At 55.9% G+C, this 17936-nt stretch overlaps 1 protein-coding gene across 4 annotated transcripts in view; it reads right to left on the minus strand.

Annotated features, from left to right (window-relative positions):
• Positions 1-17936, minus strand: part of Ntrk3 (neurotrophic receptor tyrosine kinase 3) — a 227872-nt gene that overhangs the window by 85630 nt on the left and 124306 nt on the right. For all 4 annotated transcript variants that reach the window (XM_070043209.1, XM_070043208.1, XM_070043207.1 and 1 more), the window contains exon 12: positions 9550-9738. In XM_070043209.1, the coding sequence (XP_069899310.1) occupies positions 9550-9738 (189 nt within the window). The remainder of the gene's footprint in view (positions 1-9549; positions 9739-17936) is intronic.

Raw genomic sequence — 17936 nt, forward strand, 5'->3', positions numbered from 1 at the left:
GTGGGGAAGGGTATCGACACTGTGCAAAAATAACCGGTGTAAAGCGTGGGCAGGGATGGGTCAGGGGAGGCTGGGGGAACGCGAAAAGACACCTGCTCCTTACCTGACTTAAGAAATGGTAACCCCTGCCGTACAACACCTCGAGAGAAACAGTAAAGTTGTATTTTAAAATGCAGGTGACGTGGCCAGGAAGGGAGACAATGGGACGCCAAAGCCTCCCGTTCTGTTCCTCTCCTTCTGCCTCTCCTGACACTGGCCTCTAGGCTGGACCTGGCTTCTGAGAGCCCCCCCCCCCCGCCGCCGCCCCCTGCTTGGGCCTCCTGAGCAGGGGGAATGGAGAACACTTCTAGAAAGATACTGCCTGCGGGTGCTCACTGGCGGTGGGCGCTGTGTTACCCAAGCTAGCACATTCGTCCACAATTCTCCACCCTCAGGGTGTCAAAGGTGAAAGCTCGCGTGAAGTAGAACCGCCCAGGCTACAGAATAAGCCAACTCCATACCCCTGAATCCAACTCTGGCTCCATCTCTACCCCGCCAGGGTCCCTGGGCAAGTCTCTCTACTTCTCCACAGTCCCCAGGGAAGATGTCGTGGGCAGAGCGGGGGACCATGACACTTCGTGCCCTTGATGTCCTGCAGGGAGCAAGACTGACTGAGAAGAGCGCTCTGGGTGTCGCAGCCCTGCCATTGCTTCGCTGTGAGGCTACAGTGCACTGGAACCGCCCCCGTGCCTCAGTTTCCCCTTCAACGAGACGGGTCAAGTCAAGAGCATCTGCCCCACGCGGTTTCTGTGAGGACGAAACAATTTATTAACGTATTTCATTCGGACTGTCTTCCCCGCCCAACATACAGGAAACAATCAGCTCTGCGGGGCTTTACTGTGGCATTAACGGATGCCAAGTGCAGGGCCTGGCCTGAGCGGGGACTCGGTCCTGTGGGTTCTCCGCTCTCCTCCAACTGTCCGGCTGAGCCTCTGTTGCACCACCAGTGCCTGTTCCTACGGGGTCTCCAGAAACTACACCCGATGGCATCGGTGCCCCCAGAAACCCACACCCTCCTTCGCAGTCCAGACGACTGGGCCTTGTAAAAGCCAGCTGCGGGCACAAGGCACAGCCCTGAATGTCCACATGGTTTCTGGATCCGAACGGCGAGGCTGACCGCTCTGCCCTCCCTACGTTGATCCATGCCACCGGGGAGACGTCCCATGGTGTCTAACGTCCCCTGTGCCCTGGGCGGCCCCCGGCTACTCCCAGAAGTTACGGTGACAGCACTGGCGAGGCCAAGTGGCCAGGCGCTGTCACTGCTGACAGCCACTTCCTCTTCGTTGGTCACAGCCCGGGCTCGGCGGAGGTGCACAGCACCTTCCACACAGGAACGCGTCTGGTGGGGGGGGGGGACTTCCACCCTTGGCTTTTGGAGGGTCTGGGGCTCACAACTCGTGGCGATCCCATGCCCCCTAGCAGTGATGGGCTTAGGGATAAACACGTGGCGTCCTTCTGGCCAGTGAGAACAGGAATTCCGGGCCACTCACAGGAAGACGCATCACCCTTGTGGCTGCGCCTGGCCCTTGTGTTTCGCAATCATGCCCAAAGCTTCTACCACCATGTTATAACCATGAGGGGAATTTCACCTGACGGTAAAGCAAAAGAGAGAATCACCAGAAAGCCCGGCTGGAATCCTAATGTATCTCCCCTCATGCCTTAACTTGTGGGCTGTTGTCCACCTTCTCGCTGGACCGAGATTGGCTAGTACTTTCCGGAACCAAAATATGTCTCAACCTATACAATCAAGCGTCCAAAACATGGGACATGTGGACAGATACGATGAAGACCTGGGCCCACTTTTTTTTTGGGGGGGGGTCAGTCGTGGGGCTTGAACTCTGGGCCTGAGCACTATCCCTCAGCTCTTCAGCTCAAGGCGAGTGCTCTACCACTTGAACCACAGCACCACTTCCAGTTTTCTGAGTGGTTCATTGGCGATAAGAGTCTCATGGACTTCCTTGCCTGGGTTGGCTTTGAACCGTGATCCTCAGATCTCAGTCTCCTGAGTCGCTAGGATGACAGGCGTGAGCCACCGGCGCCCGGCCTGGGCCCACTTTTGTAGCCAAAGGTACAAAGTAGGCACTGGAGCCTAATTATGGAGGGTTCTACGTAGGTGTGATTTTTTTAAGAGGCCTCTTGGTATTTACTGCATAAAGGCTGGTGGATGAGGAAGATTTGCTCCTCCAATATAAATTCTGCTATTAAGGGGAACAACTCAAACAATCACACACACACACACACACACACACACACACGCACACACACATGCACACACGCACCCATGCACACACACATACACATACACACACGAATCTCTCTGCCATCCTCCGGTGAAACCCACAGCTTTCCAGTTTCATTAACCCAAAAGGAAATTGGCCGGAGCCTTGCAAACTCATCTGCATCCATCACGTCCTGACAACGAACATATTACAGTCCCGACTCCTAAGAACATCTCTGTGGCTACGGGGCCGGGTGATAAAAATGCTATTTCTTTACAGTAGCAGGAGAAAAGAAATCACTGGAGGGGAGAATTCTTATCTTTGCAGAAATAACTCCCAGCTTGGAGAACATTACTTTCTTTTCGGTAGCATCACACTGATTTCCCCCAACAGCGTATTTACATCAGAAATTGTAATGGGAGTTGTAAAAATACGGTTGTCAAGGAGAGGAGGATCACACGCGTGCTTCTCTCGTGCAAGATTCACGGAGCATTTTCAGATTCTCCTGGCAGTTCAGGGCAAGGAAAACTCCCCTCTGAGTCACCTTTTCTTACCTGCAGCCTGGGGAGGACAGACGCTTAGCACATAGCCACGCATGTGCTGATCTGAGAGTCTGGGACCACCCCACGCTCGCAGCCTGAGTGCTCTGCCACTGCTAGGCCCAACCCTGGATCAAGAGCACATTCCACTCTGACCTTCCACGCCAAGTCTGGAAAAACACCTGCAAGAACTCCTGGGCACACAGCCACCACGGGCCCCGAGCCGTGTGACCGGAGAGCATGCGGGACTCCACCAGAAACCTGGAAGAATGCCATGCCCCAGGATCCCCTACTCCGCTGAAGTGCAACCACGTCCCATCCCTTCCAGGGGCTGGGGGGAAAACTGTGATGGTCACCCGTGGCCAACGGTGCGATACAGCTGGGGAGAGGGAGGAGGGACGTGGCTGAGCCCAAGGCTCTTCCTGGGAAGTCCTGCTGACCTGACACTCAAGGCTCAGAATCCCACAGCACGGAATCGATGTCATCTGGGTTTTCCCTGAACTGGGCGACGGGGTGGGGAGAGGGTAGGGGGGGAATTCAGGTTAACACCCCCTGCCCCCAAGGGGCAGTTTGGAAAGCACTGGATTAAAGGTAGCCGGGGAGAAGGGATACCCTCTTGGAGGAGGATGTCTAGACAAAGGACAACTAGTAAGGACCACCACCACCACGGGGCAGGACCCTGGACTTAAAGTCCCATGGGATCTTTTCCCTCTTCCTGAGCTTTAAGCATAAAGTCAGAATTTCCATCTCTCCTGGGATGGAGCCCCTCCTCTCACAGGAAGTAGCTCAAAGCCCCTCCTCTCAGCCTCTATTTGTGGTTTATTCTGCGAGCAGTTTATCTGAGGGATGAGAGGAGCAGGGTCTGGGCAGAATTCATAAAGAAGAGTGAGACTCTCTGGGGGTGGTCTTCCAAACTCTGTGACTTAACAAAAAGTGAGTTAACCAAGCGAACTCAGTGGACAAACCCCGCTGCCGGAAGTTTAGAAATGGCAGCTCCTCCCTGCCCATCTTGGCTTTAAGACCAAGCAAACTTCTTCAGATCCAAGCAATAAAGCCCATCCTTTGATTCCTACCTGACTGCGGTGCGTCTCCTTGCCGGTTCCGAATCCCCAGACAGACCGGCTGTTACATAAAAGCAAGCTTAGGGAGAACGGAAGACACACACATCTCTGGGAAACCTGAGCTGGAGAGGATCTCTGGAGGGGAATTCGTCTTCCCGCTCCTTGAAGACCAGACTGAGGTCCAAACATGCCAGGAAGATGAGGAGTCTTGTTTCCAGGATTCTGGATGACAAACCATCCCCTGGGCTCATGTCCCACGGTGAAACACCATTACTCCAGCCTGACTTGGGGGGATAACTATCATGCTTCACTTCGGACCATGACGCAAGTCCTGACCCCCTCCCCTGACAAGTGCTTTGTTTCAGCCAATTTACTATGTGTTTACAGTGAGCATAATTATACCTAATTACTTAATTAGTATGCCTGCCTGCAGCTCTGAACTTTGTGTGATTATAAGAGAAGGATGGAGTCGCTGACATTGACATGATCGATAGGAAGACAAGTTCCTTTGGCCGGGGGAGATGAAAGCGAATTGCTGTCTTTAGTTGTTGATAGCACTGAACGACACGCTCAGGTATGTCCATAATCCATAGGTTGCTGACAACTTGGGAGAAATAGCATTATGTTAAGTACCTGGGATGGCAAAGTACCATGCATGGGTTGGACTGACTCCTGGACCAGCCAAAGAATGAACGTCCAGCAGAGGCTAGTTCCTAGGGGATAAGGTGTCAGGACAAAGTCATGAGTATATTTGATCTGGGCCAGAGGACCTAAGATTTATTCTCTGGACTCCCAAAGTATCCCATTCTCGCATTATCCAGGTCTTCCTAGAAGAAATGGGGAGGGACTAATACGTGTCCACAGTACCCGCTTCCTCCAGAGACCTTGGGCATACAAAACCTAGCCATTCAGGATTTCCAGATTATCTGCCACTTAATTCTAATTGGGTCTGAAAAGAGGCTTAAAGGAAAACCAGAGAGGGATGACCTCAAACTTATGACCACTTCAAATGTTCTCATGATGGCTACATGGCCATCCAGGCCCCGGCGCTACCCAACCGGCGAGGACAAAGGCTTCACACCAACCATCATGCCGGGTACCGTGGCTCACACCCGTTGTCCCAGCTGCCCGGGAGCTAGCCATTGGAAGGATTTAAAGGTGAAGCGAGGCGGAAGAGTGTGTGGGAGATCTTCCCATGATGGGGTGGTGGACGCAGCAGTGCGTGCCTGTTATTCTCACGATGACAGACTGTGTGCCTGAACGCAGACACGATCTCAAAGGGAGCCAGCAAAATTCAGGGCTGTGGTGTGGTTCCACAGTAAAAGCACCTGCCTCGTGAGTGTGAGATCCTCAGAACACACACACACACACACACACACACACACACACACACACACACACACACACACACACTCCCCTAAATGTCACTATTACTTTCACCAAGATGTAGCCCCGATATCTCCCAGGGCGGAAAGGAGGGCGGTCATCTGCGTCAAGCATTCCGCGCAGACCACAGGCAGGGGCCTCCAACGGGTCAGCCCTCCCTTCCCAGCTGCAACCCCCAAAGCAGAGAAACCCATTTTCTATATTTCATCTCCGAGCCCATCACACTGAGCTAAGTGGCTGGGAATAAACTCCCATCATCACGCCTGTGCTGAGCGATGTTTGTTAGTCTAGATGGTGACAGAAATCTATATCACACTGATGCACTATTAATACTGCACCAGGCACGCAGAATCTCTGCTCCCTTCTGCAGCTGGGAAACTGGCCTCGGCAGTTCTTTATGTTTTTGTTTTTTTTTTCCAGAAAAGGCAAGCTCTGTGACTGATTGGCCTGGAGGAGAAGGAGGCACTAGCTCGGTCCCAACTCAAGAGAAAGTCCTCGGACCGAGCCTCTCCAGCTCTGACGAGATGCTCTTGCCTTGTGAGCTGGTATGTTGGGTGTGGGGAGAAAAGGAAAGAAACTGAGGCTGAGCCCTCTGAATGGCTGTGCAGTAGCCAATGGGGTGTAAGGGAAGATGGGCCTGCTCTAGACCCGGGGCCTAGAGCTTCAGTGCACATCTGTGGACTGAGCATAGGAAGGAAGAAAAGGAACAGAGGATGGATTTTTTGTGGTTGTTAATCTCAAGAGAGTGAGGCCTAAGAAGACCTCGGGTCGGAGTTACCAGCTCACCTGGTTGGGTCTGTAACAGTCGTAAGAACAGGGGAGAGAAGGGTAGGGGTTTCCAACCCTGAGACAGAATCCCACGGGGGCCAACTTGAAAGAGACGGGGGGGGGGGGGGGGGGGGCGGGGAAATGAGGGCCATCAGCAAGACCTCAGGGAAAGCTAAGAGGGAAAGAGATCCAGGAGTGTGGAGAGGGCCGGGCTGGAGACCAGCCTCCTGGGAAACCTCTGGAAAGCCCAAGGTGATCAACCTCCACAGGGAACCAACCCCCCCCCCACACACACACACAGCTCCCTGCTTCCCAGGCACCCCCTGGGCGTCTCATTCTGTGGGGCTCAGCCCAAGGGAAACGCCCTTCGGCTGTGTGACCGGAGAAGCCTTTCCTGGTGCCTCAGACAATCCAGGGGCTTTACATTAACAATCAGAAGTGCCTCAATTAGGAAGCTTAAGTGTGGGGGGAGGTGCAAGGCTGAGTCGGCACACCTTGATTCCTCCCCCTTTGAGGATATTCAGGAAGGCGGGACACATTCCCGCCAGCGGGGAGGGAGTAGAAAATAAAGATAACATCGGGCGGGTCTGGTGGGCAACACCGGAGGGGGCTCGGGCATCTGATCAGGTGCGGGTACCAGGCCACCCTCGAGTACCCCGGCTGCCTGATGCGCACGTGTTGAGCGACGCGACACACCAGATTAGAGACAGATAGGATGCGGGGAGCAGAGGGGCGTGTGGCCCCCGAAAGCACTCCAGTCAGAAGAGAACCCCATCTTCTCCCCCGCTCCCCCATTCCTGCCACCGCCCCCCCACAGGGGTGGGGTCCCCCCAGCTTCTGCCGGCAGCACCAGAGCTGTCCCGTGCACATGGCAAGACTCCCGGGGCGCACGGGGATGTTTCCGAAGCCTTTACCCCGCTGCCTCTCGGCCCGTGAGCCTCCCCCTCCGAGGACGGCCTGGCGGGGAGGGAGGAGGGCTGCTGAGTCACCCACAGCCGGCCAGTGCCCGTGGCTCTGCCACAGTGATGGAAGCCCCGCGTGCTTTCTGTGAGAGCCATCCGCCATGTACTTGTGAATTTCCTCCCCCCTGAAGTCCACGTGCAATCCCCAAACCGATCCCTCAGTGCCTGCACGGCCATGCAGGGCTGTGCAAAGTGACAAGCATCTTGAATGGCCCAGGTGGCTGCCACCAGCTCAGACTGCGCACGGGGTGCCTCGCCTGCTCTTCCCAGCTGCTCTGAGGATCGCGGTTCAAAGCCAGCCTAGGCAGGAAAGTCCGTGAGACTCTTATCCCCAATGATCCACCAGAAAAACAGAAACGGTGCTGCAGCTCAGTGTGGTAGAGTGCTAGCCTTGAGCAAAACAAACAGCTCAGGGACAGCCACCCAGGTCCTGAGTTCAAGTCCATGACTGACCAAAAAAAAAAAAAAAAAAAAGAATCCAGGTGCTGCTGGTTCACATCTATAATCCTAGCTCCTCCAGAAGCAGAGATTTGAGGGTCATGGTTCAAAACCCAGCCCTGACAGACAAATCTGAGAGACTCTTATCTCCCATTAACCAGCAAAAAATGCTGGAAGTACAGCTGTGGCTCAAGTGATAGAGCACCAGCTTTGAGCAAAAAAAAAAAAAAAAGCAAGGGACTGTGCGTAGGCCCTGGTATTCAAATTCCAGTACCAACACACACACAAACATCAAAAAAGTGTACTTTCGGTGTTTATCATCCTTCTCAGGATAACATTTTCCAGTTGGGGGCTTTTTCAAGGGGTGGTGAAGGTGATTTTGTGTTTCAAGATGGCGGCCAAGCCCAGCTCTAAACCACCAGCTGGGGACAGCCGAGCTGAGGGAGGATCGCGGCACGGGAGGGGGGGGGGGGCTTAGATCAGCCGGAGCTACTGCGCCATCGGCCACCGGTCCCGGAGACAGTCCCACATCCCAGAGACAGCAGGCTGCTTCGCCGATGGCACCCTGTGAGAGGGGGACCTGCGGGACCCTAAGGCTGCGTTTTCCCCTTGGAGCCGGGGTTCGGGGTTGTCTCGTTTGCAGTGTAGCCGTGAACTAGCTTGGATAACAAGGACCGTGCCCGTAGTCAACGCAGCGGGGGCTGCTTCTGCCCGAGTCCAGTGGCATCCCACATCCCTCCCTCCACAGCGGCCCAGACAGACTTTCCTTCTGCCCACGCCCAGCCAGTCCTACAAGGAGCCTGACCTGAATCGAGACGGTTTAGCCAGAGCACAAGCCCGGAAGCGTTGATCGATTTCTGCTGCGCATCTGAAACACGAATACCTTTCTTCCTCGCCCAGCCCTTGTCCAGAGCCCAGGTATTCTTCCTCTCGTCAATACCAAGGCCGCTTTTGGAGGAGACTCAAGGCTGAGAGGTAGATGGTGGCCTAGTCCTGAGTCTAGCCCGGTCCCCCCCCACCCCGTACCCTCCCTCCCCGGGGGGGGAAAGGCCACCTCACGCTGGCCTTGGAGTTACAGAAATAGAAGCAGAGTCTGAGAGGACAGAGCCCAAAGGTCCCCCCAGACTGCAGGATGATCCAGGGGGAGCAGCAACTATTCTGTGAGCTACACAAGCGCCTGGCCCAAGTACAGAGAGCCCAGCCCAGAGCGGGGAGCAAGACCAGAACGAAACCCTACGCTAGGCCTATCCAGGACAGAAAGAGATGTGAAGAGAAGCCACGGGCAGGCAGCCTGGGGGACAGAGAGGGGGAGGGGGCACTCACAGCCCCCCAAAAGCTCCGTGCCCCTGGCTGCAAGGTAAGGCTATGACCCAGCTCCTTGCTTGAGTCCCTACCAGCTCTCGGTCAGTCCCTTGCAGCCCAGCTCTCCGGGGCGGGGAGGGGGAAGGCCTCCCTTGAAAACAGGGGGAAAGAAAAGAGTTCACACCTAGGGACACAGCAAGGGGGAATGGATGGAGGATGGAGGGACAAGCCACCAACTTCCAGCAGCTCAGAAGGGGATGGTGTGGGGGGCTCAGCAGAAATGCGAGAGGAAAGGGCTATGAGCGACAGGAGGTGGGAGATGAGGAGGCGTCGCAGGGCCGCCAAGGCCGCCAAGGTTCCCGGCAGTCGGATGGTTCCTACTCTCCAGGGGCCGGGAGGGGCAGCTACGGGGATGTTCCCATCCGAGGTACGGGCTGCCCTGCCCTTCCTCCACTTCCCCTCCCACGGAGACCTGGTCGGACACTCTGGTGGGTGACCTCGGGGCTGTGGTCTCGACAGACTCAGGCTGTATCGGTCCTAAACTCCTAGGCCAGGTCTCCAGAGAGGACCGGCCTATCTAGGTGTCCTGACTCACGGGGACAGCGTTCCCCCTGTCCAGAGCCCCCAGGCAGCCCTGGTTGAACCAGAGAGGGAAGTAGGCTCCGATCGGTGTCCCTCCCTTCCCCAGGGACCCTGACCACTGCCATCTCCCTGCCACATTCTGAGATAAAGGGAGGGGGAAGTTGGCAGTAGGTTCCAGAACCCTGGCTACACGGCCCGGGGCCGTGCCCCCCGGCCTCCCCGGAAGGGGTGGGACCCGGTACCCGGTACTCACAGGTGTCTGGCTTGTGGCAGTTGTGGCCCTGGCGGAAGTACTGGGGGTTCTCGATGACGGGCAGGCGGGTCATGCCGATGACCACCGTGTCGGGCCCCGCGTCCAGGGAGGAGGGGGTGGTGATGCCGTGGTTGATGTGGTGCAGAGGGCTGGCTGAGTCCTCCTCGCCGCTGATGACGGCCACGGGACCTGCACACACCAGGAGAGACATGGGACCCCGGTGAGGTCACCTCTGGTCCTTCCCTGCCCTGCCCGCAGCTCCCGTCTCCTCCCACCACGACTTCTGCGAGAGCTAGGAGAGTCCCGCTAGGAGAGGACCGCCCCCCACCCCCCTGCCGCCCCACCTGCTCTGAATGCCGAGTTCAGAACATGTCACCCGTCCCTTCACCACAGAACCCACTGGAAGACAGAACTGAATCGCTGTGACGTGCCTCTCCATTTCCTCCTCTTTGGGCAGAGCTGGGGATTGAACTCAAGGCTTTGTACCTGCTAGGCAGGTACTCTACCACGGAGCCACCGCACCCAGCTACTCGTTGGTTGAGAGCAAGTCTCGTAAACGTTTACACCCCAGTTGTGCCTCAGTTTCCCCTCTCGCGTCCACCCGTGTAGCCAGGATTGCAAACCTGAGCCGCTGCACTAGTCCAAAATAACGAGTTTAAAAAAAAGTAATAAGCTTGTTTGCTTAAGTAGCAGTGCAGGGTTTGTTGTTTTTCTTTTAAAAAAAAAATGACCCGACTGATTTGTGCTCTATCTCGTTTCCTTGGGAACTTTACTACTGACGTTGGGCTCTTCCCACAGGGCTTCAGACTCAGTTGGTGCCCGAGGGTAGCACCCAGGCATCAGGACAGGAGACGCTTTCTACCTGATCCCCAAGAACAGCCCAGATAGCATCACTGGTGAGAGGCTTAGAGAGGCCCGGAGCCCCTCAGCATGGCTCAGGTTCCGGGAGGGGGGTGGTGTGGCCTCCACTGGACTCTGCCACAACCCCTTCCTCACCCAACCGGAGCCAGGTCTCCCAAAGGACGGTCGCTATCAGCCTGATGTTAGGCGGCCTGCTGACCCCCCCCTTCCACCTCCCCACCCCCTGCCCCCCAAGACCCTTAGAGACAGCATTTACATCTCTGCCTACCCCAGCTCCACCACCATCTACCCCCAAAGAAACCCAGGGATGACCTCTAAGCACAACCTGACCCAAATCACAAGCGTGGCCTGTCCTGGCAGGACAGTGACTGTATCTGATGCCGTGATCCCCCCCCCAGAGACAAAATACCACTCCTGTGGAGAGAACCAGCCGGGGCCGTGTGTGGCTCTGTACGAGCAGCAGTGTTGTAGACGACGGCGACGGTGATCGCTTCGCCAGGCACCGGGTCCCCAGACAGAGAGCCCACTGTGCTGCGGCCTGCAGCTCCAACGGGATTTCTACTGTGGAAATCCATTACAGCCTGCTGGAGTTTATGGGGAGCATATTTCGCACTGAACAGCGAGGCGGAGCACCAATGAGGCAGAACTAAGTGGAAAGACGCACAGGCGACGCCGAAGGACGCTGGATTCCACTCCGTCAGCACGGACAGGCTTATTCCAATCCATGACAAATGGCTGGCTGTTTATGGACTGTGTGCAAAAGTAGCAATAAGTGGTTGGCCAAATGCTCGCCATAATCACCTGTTTTCCATCCCGGAAAACACCTCATAAACTTCCTGAAGAACTTCACAGTGACCTCCCGTGAAACAAGGAAAACTAAGCACGGGTCTCCACCCTCGGGCCCTCCCCAGGTCTGAGCCGGGAGCCGGTGGCTCACGCCTGTCATCCTAGCTATTCTGGAGGCTGAGATCTGAGGATCTCAGTTGGAAGCCAGCCTGGGCAGGAAAGTCCACGAGATTCTGATTCTCCAATTAGTCAGCAAAAAGATGAAAGTAGAGCTGTGGCTCAAGTGGTAGGGCACCAGCCTTGAGCAAAAAAAAAAAAAAAAAAAAAGCTAAGGGATCCTGTGTTCCAGCTCTAGTACTGGCAGACACAAGAAAAAGAAAGACGTTATTTGTGTACAAAGAAGGAGGACGTAGATATTGCAATGACACAAGAAAGAAGGTACGTCAAAGGACGGTGGGCAGCAAAGGCGTGGGCCAGCAGGGCCCTGCGTGCAGGGGGAGGCCCAGGAAGAGCTCCACAGGGAGCACTCGGTGCTTAAAGCCCTGGAGCACCCAGGAAGACCGGAGAGAGGCTTGTGGCTGGCACAAGTCTGGAAGCAAGGACTTGGTTGTCGCTGACAATGCATTCAATGTTTAGTTAGTTAGTTAGTTTAGCAGCACTAGGGTGTGAACTGTGGGCCTTGAGCTTGCCAAGCAGGTGCTCTACCGCCTGAGCCATACTTCCTCCAGCGCTTTTTTAACACTGGCTATTTGGAATAGGGTCTCGCCTTTGGACCCAGCACATACCTGAACCGTGATCATAGCCGGGGTGCTAGGCACGTGCCATCATGTCCAAGGTGGCCAGACCCCCCCAGGGCGGGTGAGCAAAAGCAGCCGGGGCCGCTGTCCTCCGACCTCGCACCTGCTCACGAGCGAGCGGGCCTCACACGTCCACTCCTGATCACGTGGTGACAACACAGCTGCACCGTGCCAGGATACACACCGAGAGGCAGAGGGCCCTCCTCGGAGACCCCTGGGGGTCCAAGCTTCCGAGAGGGGCCCTCAGGGACCCACGTCCACCCGGCTCTCAGCACACACGCCTCTCCCCCAAGGCCTGTTCAGACCTGTGGCGGGGTCCTGCTGCCACCCAGAGCTTCTAGACGCTAGGAGCTCAACCAAGCCCCACCCGAGAGCCTCTCACCCGGCGGGGTGGGAAGGAAGGTCTCTGCAGAGCCTTTGCCCCCACTCCTCCTTTCCCTTCCCCTGGGAAAATGAAATAAAACAAGGGAATGGCTTGGTGATTCACAGGTGGTTGATTCACAAGGTGGGATCTGGTTTGGTGACAACCGGGGAGAGAGACCTCCATCGGCCCAAGCAAGATGGGCCCCAGACACGGGGGGGGGGGAGGGGGGCAGGCAGGGGGGGACGGGATTCTAAGCCTGCGACTGCCGGAAGGAATCGGGAGTTGCCGGACTCTTCTGCGGAAATCTCTGGCGAGCGATACCTGGACACTTTGTTTGCCCCTGAGCTCACAGTGAGAAAAAAGAGGGTCCGGGGAAGCTGGCCCCAAGGAGATTCAGTCCCTGCCCAACACTACAGAATCTGCCCGGACAGCGTGCACACAGTGGCCCTTCCCTTAACACCAGAGACCAGTTCAGAGCCCCCCCCCAGACTTCTAACGAAAAGGAACGGGAAGGGTAAAATAAAGGGACATTGGTTAAACAGCTATCTCGTCTCTGATAGGTTTCTCTATTCCCATCTCCTCGGACCCTCAAACACTACGGCCACTCTCGTGTGATCGGCAAGAAAACTCATCCTCAAATTAGTCTCGTGAGTTTCCAACCCAGCCTACTGGGTGTTGTGGTGCATGTTTGTAATCCCAGCCACTTGGGAATCTGAGATCTGAGGCCAGACTGGGCAAAAAGTTCCCAGGGACAGAGCTCAGCCAATGAGATCTAGTACAGCGGAGTAGGACTCAGGAAGTATAAATAGGAGGAAGATCATGTCCCAACACTGTGTAAAAATGAGTCTCTTTAAGCCGGGTGCTGCTGCCTCACACCTGTCATCCTAGCTACTCCAGAGACTGAGATCTGAGGATCCAGGTTCAAAGCCAGTCAGGGCAGTAAAGTCCATGAGACTCTTATCTCCAATAAACCACCAGAAAACAGGAAGTAGCACTGTGGCTCAAGTGGTAGAGCACTCAGGTTGAGCTGAAGAGCTGAGGGACAGCACCCAGGCCCTGAGTTCAAGTCCCACGACTGACAAAAAAAAAGTGAGACTCTATTTAAAAAGTAACCAGAGCAACAAGGGCTGAGGGTGTGGTTCAGGAGGTACAACACTACTTAGTTGACAAGCAAGCACAAAGCCCTCACTATGAAATGAAGAAGCATCAAACAAACCAATCCACCAATGGATCCATCACCCAACCGGGAAGTGAATTATGTCTGAGACCGCATTTGTTCATCTCCGTCTCCAAAGACTTTCCTCTTTCCGTCTGACTGTACATTTTCTCCTCAAGTGTGGCTGAAACTAAGTGTTTGGGCTCACAGGTCTGGGTGTGAATCCAGGGGTGCCTGGATCCATCCCAACACATCCAAGGACATGCTTCTAGATACCCTCCACTGTGGGCCTGCCGGACAGCTTTGGGAAGGTAGGGTTTAAAAGTTGAATTGTAAAATCCGAAGGCCAGAACCTTCCGCGTCAATTCTCCTCTTTGTCATCTTTCCGGTTCCTTCCAAAGGAAGCCCCTTTTGGAGGGAAGAGGGGGCGGGGCGGGGGGGAGGCGGGGGTCACCATAGCTGGGACTGCCCTCCTTCCTGTGTGGCCCTTTTGGGAACCACAAGGCCCAGCCCAGCCGCACAGGCCCAGCCCCGGAGCCAGGCCCGAGGAGACCCCAGCCCAGCACGGGCACCGGTGACAGGAGGGGTGGCGGCACTAGCACATCCCGCGGTCATCGCCACTGGAAGGCCTCAATTCAGCAGCCGGCACCCAACCCGTACAACAAGATTCACACCCACCCCCAAAAAGCAGAGTTCTCCACACGCAAGTTCCTCCTCTTCCTCCTCTGCCTGCAGCTGGTTTGGGGGGGGGCTGTGACCAGCTAGGACATGGGGGGGGGCTGTGACCAGCTAGGACGTGGCGGGGGGGGGGCTGTGACCGGCTAGGACGTGGCGGGGGGGGAGGGGAGGTCTTTGACCGGCTAGGACGTGGCAGGGGAGGGGGGCTGTGACCGGCTAGGACGTGGTGGGGGGGAAGGGCAGGTCTGTGACCCGCTAGGACGTGGCGGGGGGGATGGGGTCTGTGACCGGCTAGGACGTGGTGGGGGGGAGGGGGTCTGTGACCGGCTAGGACGTGGCGGGGGGGAGGGGGTCTGTGACCCGCTAGGACGTGGCGGGGGGGAGGGGGTCTATGACCCGTTAGGACGTGACCGGGGTGGGGGGGAAGGGCAGGTCTGTGACCCGCTAGGACATGGCAGGGGGGATGGGGTCTGTGACCGGCTAGGACGTGGCGGGGGAGGGAGGGGAGGTCTGTGACCGGCTAGGACGTGGCGGGGGAGGTAAAAGGAAACAAAGCTGCGAGGGTCTCCTGCTTTTTTTTTTTCTTCCTTTTTTTTGCAATGTGTCAGACTGAAGCAAACAAGCCAACCTTTGGATTAAGAAAATGAGTTTTTCAAAACCTCAACCTTTTCCTCCTGATTAAAAAAAAAATCAGCCGTGGCCGCGTTCCCCCGTGGGAGAGCACAGCACACAAAGCTGGGTGCGGGAACTCACAAACGAGAAGGAGGGAAAGCACAACCAACACAGGGACGCAAACCACGCCAGCCCGGCCCATGCGGGACGGCCCGGCCCATGCGGGACCCCTCCCCGTCACACCAAAGAAAGGCAAGTCCTTAATTACTATTGGCAGATGTGGGACAGACGCCAAGGGAACACGGACTGTGCCCGAGAGCATGTCTGCGGACAGGTCATCACCGTGGGTTCCTGGCCAGGCTGGCGCTGCCCGGGGTGCCCTCCGGGGCAGGGGTCCTGCCGGGCTGCTGGACAGGGCGTGCCCCTCTGGGGCTTGAACTCAGGGCCTGGGTGCTGTCCCTGAGCTCTTTTGCTCGAGGCCAGCGCTCTACCACTTTGAGCCACAGCGCCACTTCCGGTTTTCTGGTGGTTCATCGGCAAGCAGTCTCACAGACTTTCCTGCCCAGGCTGGCTTTGAGCCACGATCCTCAAATTGCAGCCTCCTGAGTAGCTAGGATGACAAATGTGAGTCACCGGGTGCTGGGCTCCTTCTAGAACTCTCGTGGGAACAAAAGGCTCAAGGTTTTATAATTTCCCCCATGCCAGTCGGGCTTTGGGTTTTTTTTTTTTTTTTTTTTTTGGTGCCACTAGGGATTGAACCCAAGGTCTTGCACAGACCAGGCGGGTGCCATATTGCTGAGCTACATCAGGTACCAATCTCTACTCCCTTGAGGTTCACTCTTAGGGGCCACTGGCGTCATTTAGGAGAGAAACTGGGACATTGCCGGGGAAGCTCAGACCTGCAAACGGTCACACCCGGCTGGAGCTGCCGGTGTTGCCCCCAAAACATGGGGAAACATGGGCAGCCTGGAGAGCCACACATCGCCACCTTCCCCGAGGATTCCACACACAGAGGGTGTTACGGAACGTTCTAGGCATCGGCCAGAGGTAAATCATCCCCTTCCGATTGCACACCCAAGGTGACTGCAAATACAGGATGCTGGCGTTCTTTGGCCCAACACAATGAGATCATAGCTCAGAGTTCAACACCTATAAATTCAGCTGCCACCGTCCCACGGGGCCTATGCTACCTGCGGATGAGTTCCAGCGGCCTCTGTGAGACCCCCACGGGGGGTGATCTCCCCTGAAGACCTGTCCGCAGCTCCATCCTCCCTCCCCGCGGCGTCTTCCACGTATTCCTAAGAATGTGAGGAGCCAGAGCGTCACCCACGGCCCCTTGCGGAAAACTCAAACTTCTTTCCCCAGAGTGATGATGGCCTCAAAACAAAAAGCGAAAAGCACTCTTGCTCACAGTGGCTGTAGGGAAAGCCACAGAAGTGCCACCGTGTCAGGAACTAGAGAGGAGGAAAGAGACACACAGCCTCACTGTGGAGAGCCCTGGGGTCCACGGGACCCACGCATGAAGAGGCCGACAGGAGGGGCACACACGTGTGGTGGACTGTGCTACACATGCACCTGGGAAACTGAGGCAGCACCAGAGAAACACTCCGAGGGGAGGAGAGCAAGGAAGACAGATCCCTAGATCCAGCAGGGACTCCGGGCCGAAGGTCCATCTGCCCACATCTTTATCCCAGCTGCACAGCGCCTGCCCCGTCCCAGAGCTCTGCCCGCCCTCCCCTCCCCGGCCTCCAAGATCCTCTCTCCACTTCCTCCGGGGCTGTCATCTTCAAGTAACCTTGAGCCTTGGCAACCGCCTCCTCTCCCCTCACACCTGGACAGCAGTTGGGCCTGGGCCTGGGCACCCTCTATTAATCCCTTGGCCTGCTCGTCCCTTTCACAGACAAGCCATTAAGATGATATAAGCTTTTCATTGGAACAGCTCTACGCCAGGGGTGGCAAGGGAGCAGAGGGGCGATTGATTTCCAGCATGTGGAGGTATAAATATAACACTGGGATCAATGGAAATAGCACCCTCTCCGCTCTGTGATCTCTTCTCCCACACTCCACGCGCTACAAGCCCGAGCACCTGCTCCTGTTTACACAGCTGCCCTCCACCGCCATCCCCGGCCCTGCGGCAGCCCCGCCGGACACCCAGGACAGCGAGGCAAGGGCATCGCACGCCTGTCCACCAGGAACCCCACGGGTGCTCCTTCACACCCATGCTTCTGAGCAAGAGTGCCCACGAAGCCAGCCATGAACAGCTGTCCATCCAAACATGCCTACGGGGATCTGTAGACACACTGGTCTGCGCATATGTAAGTGTGATGTCTTCAGACCATGCCCCCAGTGGGTGTCTGAAGCCACAACGGATTCAGAACTCGATACGTACATGATCCAGCACCACCGTCACCCGGTAACTCAGATGGCCGCTAAGTGACCCACAGGTGGGTGCCTACCCCCACTACAGGTCCGCTAGACAGCAGGATAATTCGTATCCTGGGCAGGATGGAGCGAGAAGGTGTGAGATTTCATGGTGATGCCCAGAAGAGCATATAATTTAAAACCTATGGTTTCCCGAACAGGGCGGCACATGCCTGTAATCCCAGCTTTCAGAGAGCAGGTCGTGAGCTCAAGTCCAGCCTGGAAATACATAGGGGACCCTGTCTCAATAAGCCAAAAAGCAAAATAAGTGAAACTCACCAATAATTCTTTCTGGGTTCTTCCATTTAGCCTTTCCCGATCACAGCTGACACCACAGAAAACCAAATACCACTGTACTTCTAGGGAGTGTGGCAAGGCAGATGGGCACGGAGGGAGAGTCTCTTCATAAATTAAAAGTAAAAACCCAAAGACTAAAAGCATCTAATCTGAACCTGCATATCCTCCTTCGGTTTTGTGGCTGCTTGCGATCATTTTTATGGTATTATTCTTGCAATGACTTCCAGGCAGGTAATCGTATTAAACCTGGTAATCTGTTGGTTTAATCAAATAAAGAAAAATATAACCTTCTCTTCCCTGCTGGCGTCTCCTGGCAAAAGCCTGTCTCCCAGTGCATCGTTAAGCTAAAGACATCCAGGTAAGAAAGTAGCCCTTCTCCTAAAAGGACGGTGACTAACGCATCCTGATTTTCCCA

The sequence above is a fragment of the Dipodomys merriami genome, unplaced genomic scaffold, assembly GCF_024711535.1.
Source record: "Dipodomys merriami isolate MVZ:Mamm:240054 unplaced genomic scaffold, mDipMer1.0.p SCAF_33, whole genome shotgun sequence".
NCBI classification, from domain to species: domain Eukaryota; kingdom Metazoa; phylum Chordata; class Mammalia; order Rodentia; family Heteromyidae; genus Dipodomys; species Dipodomys merriami.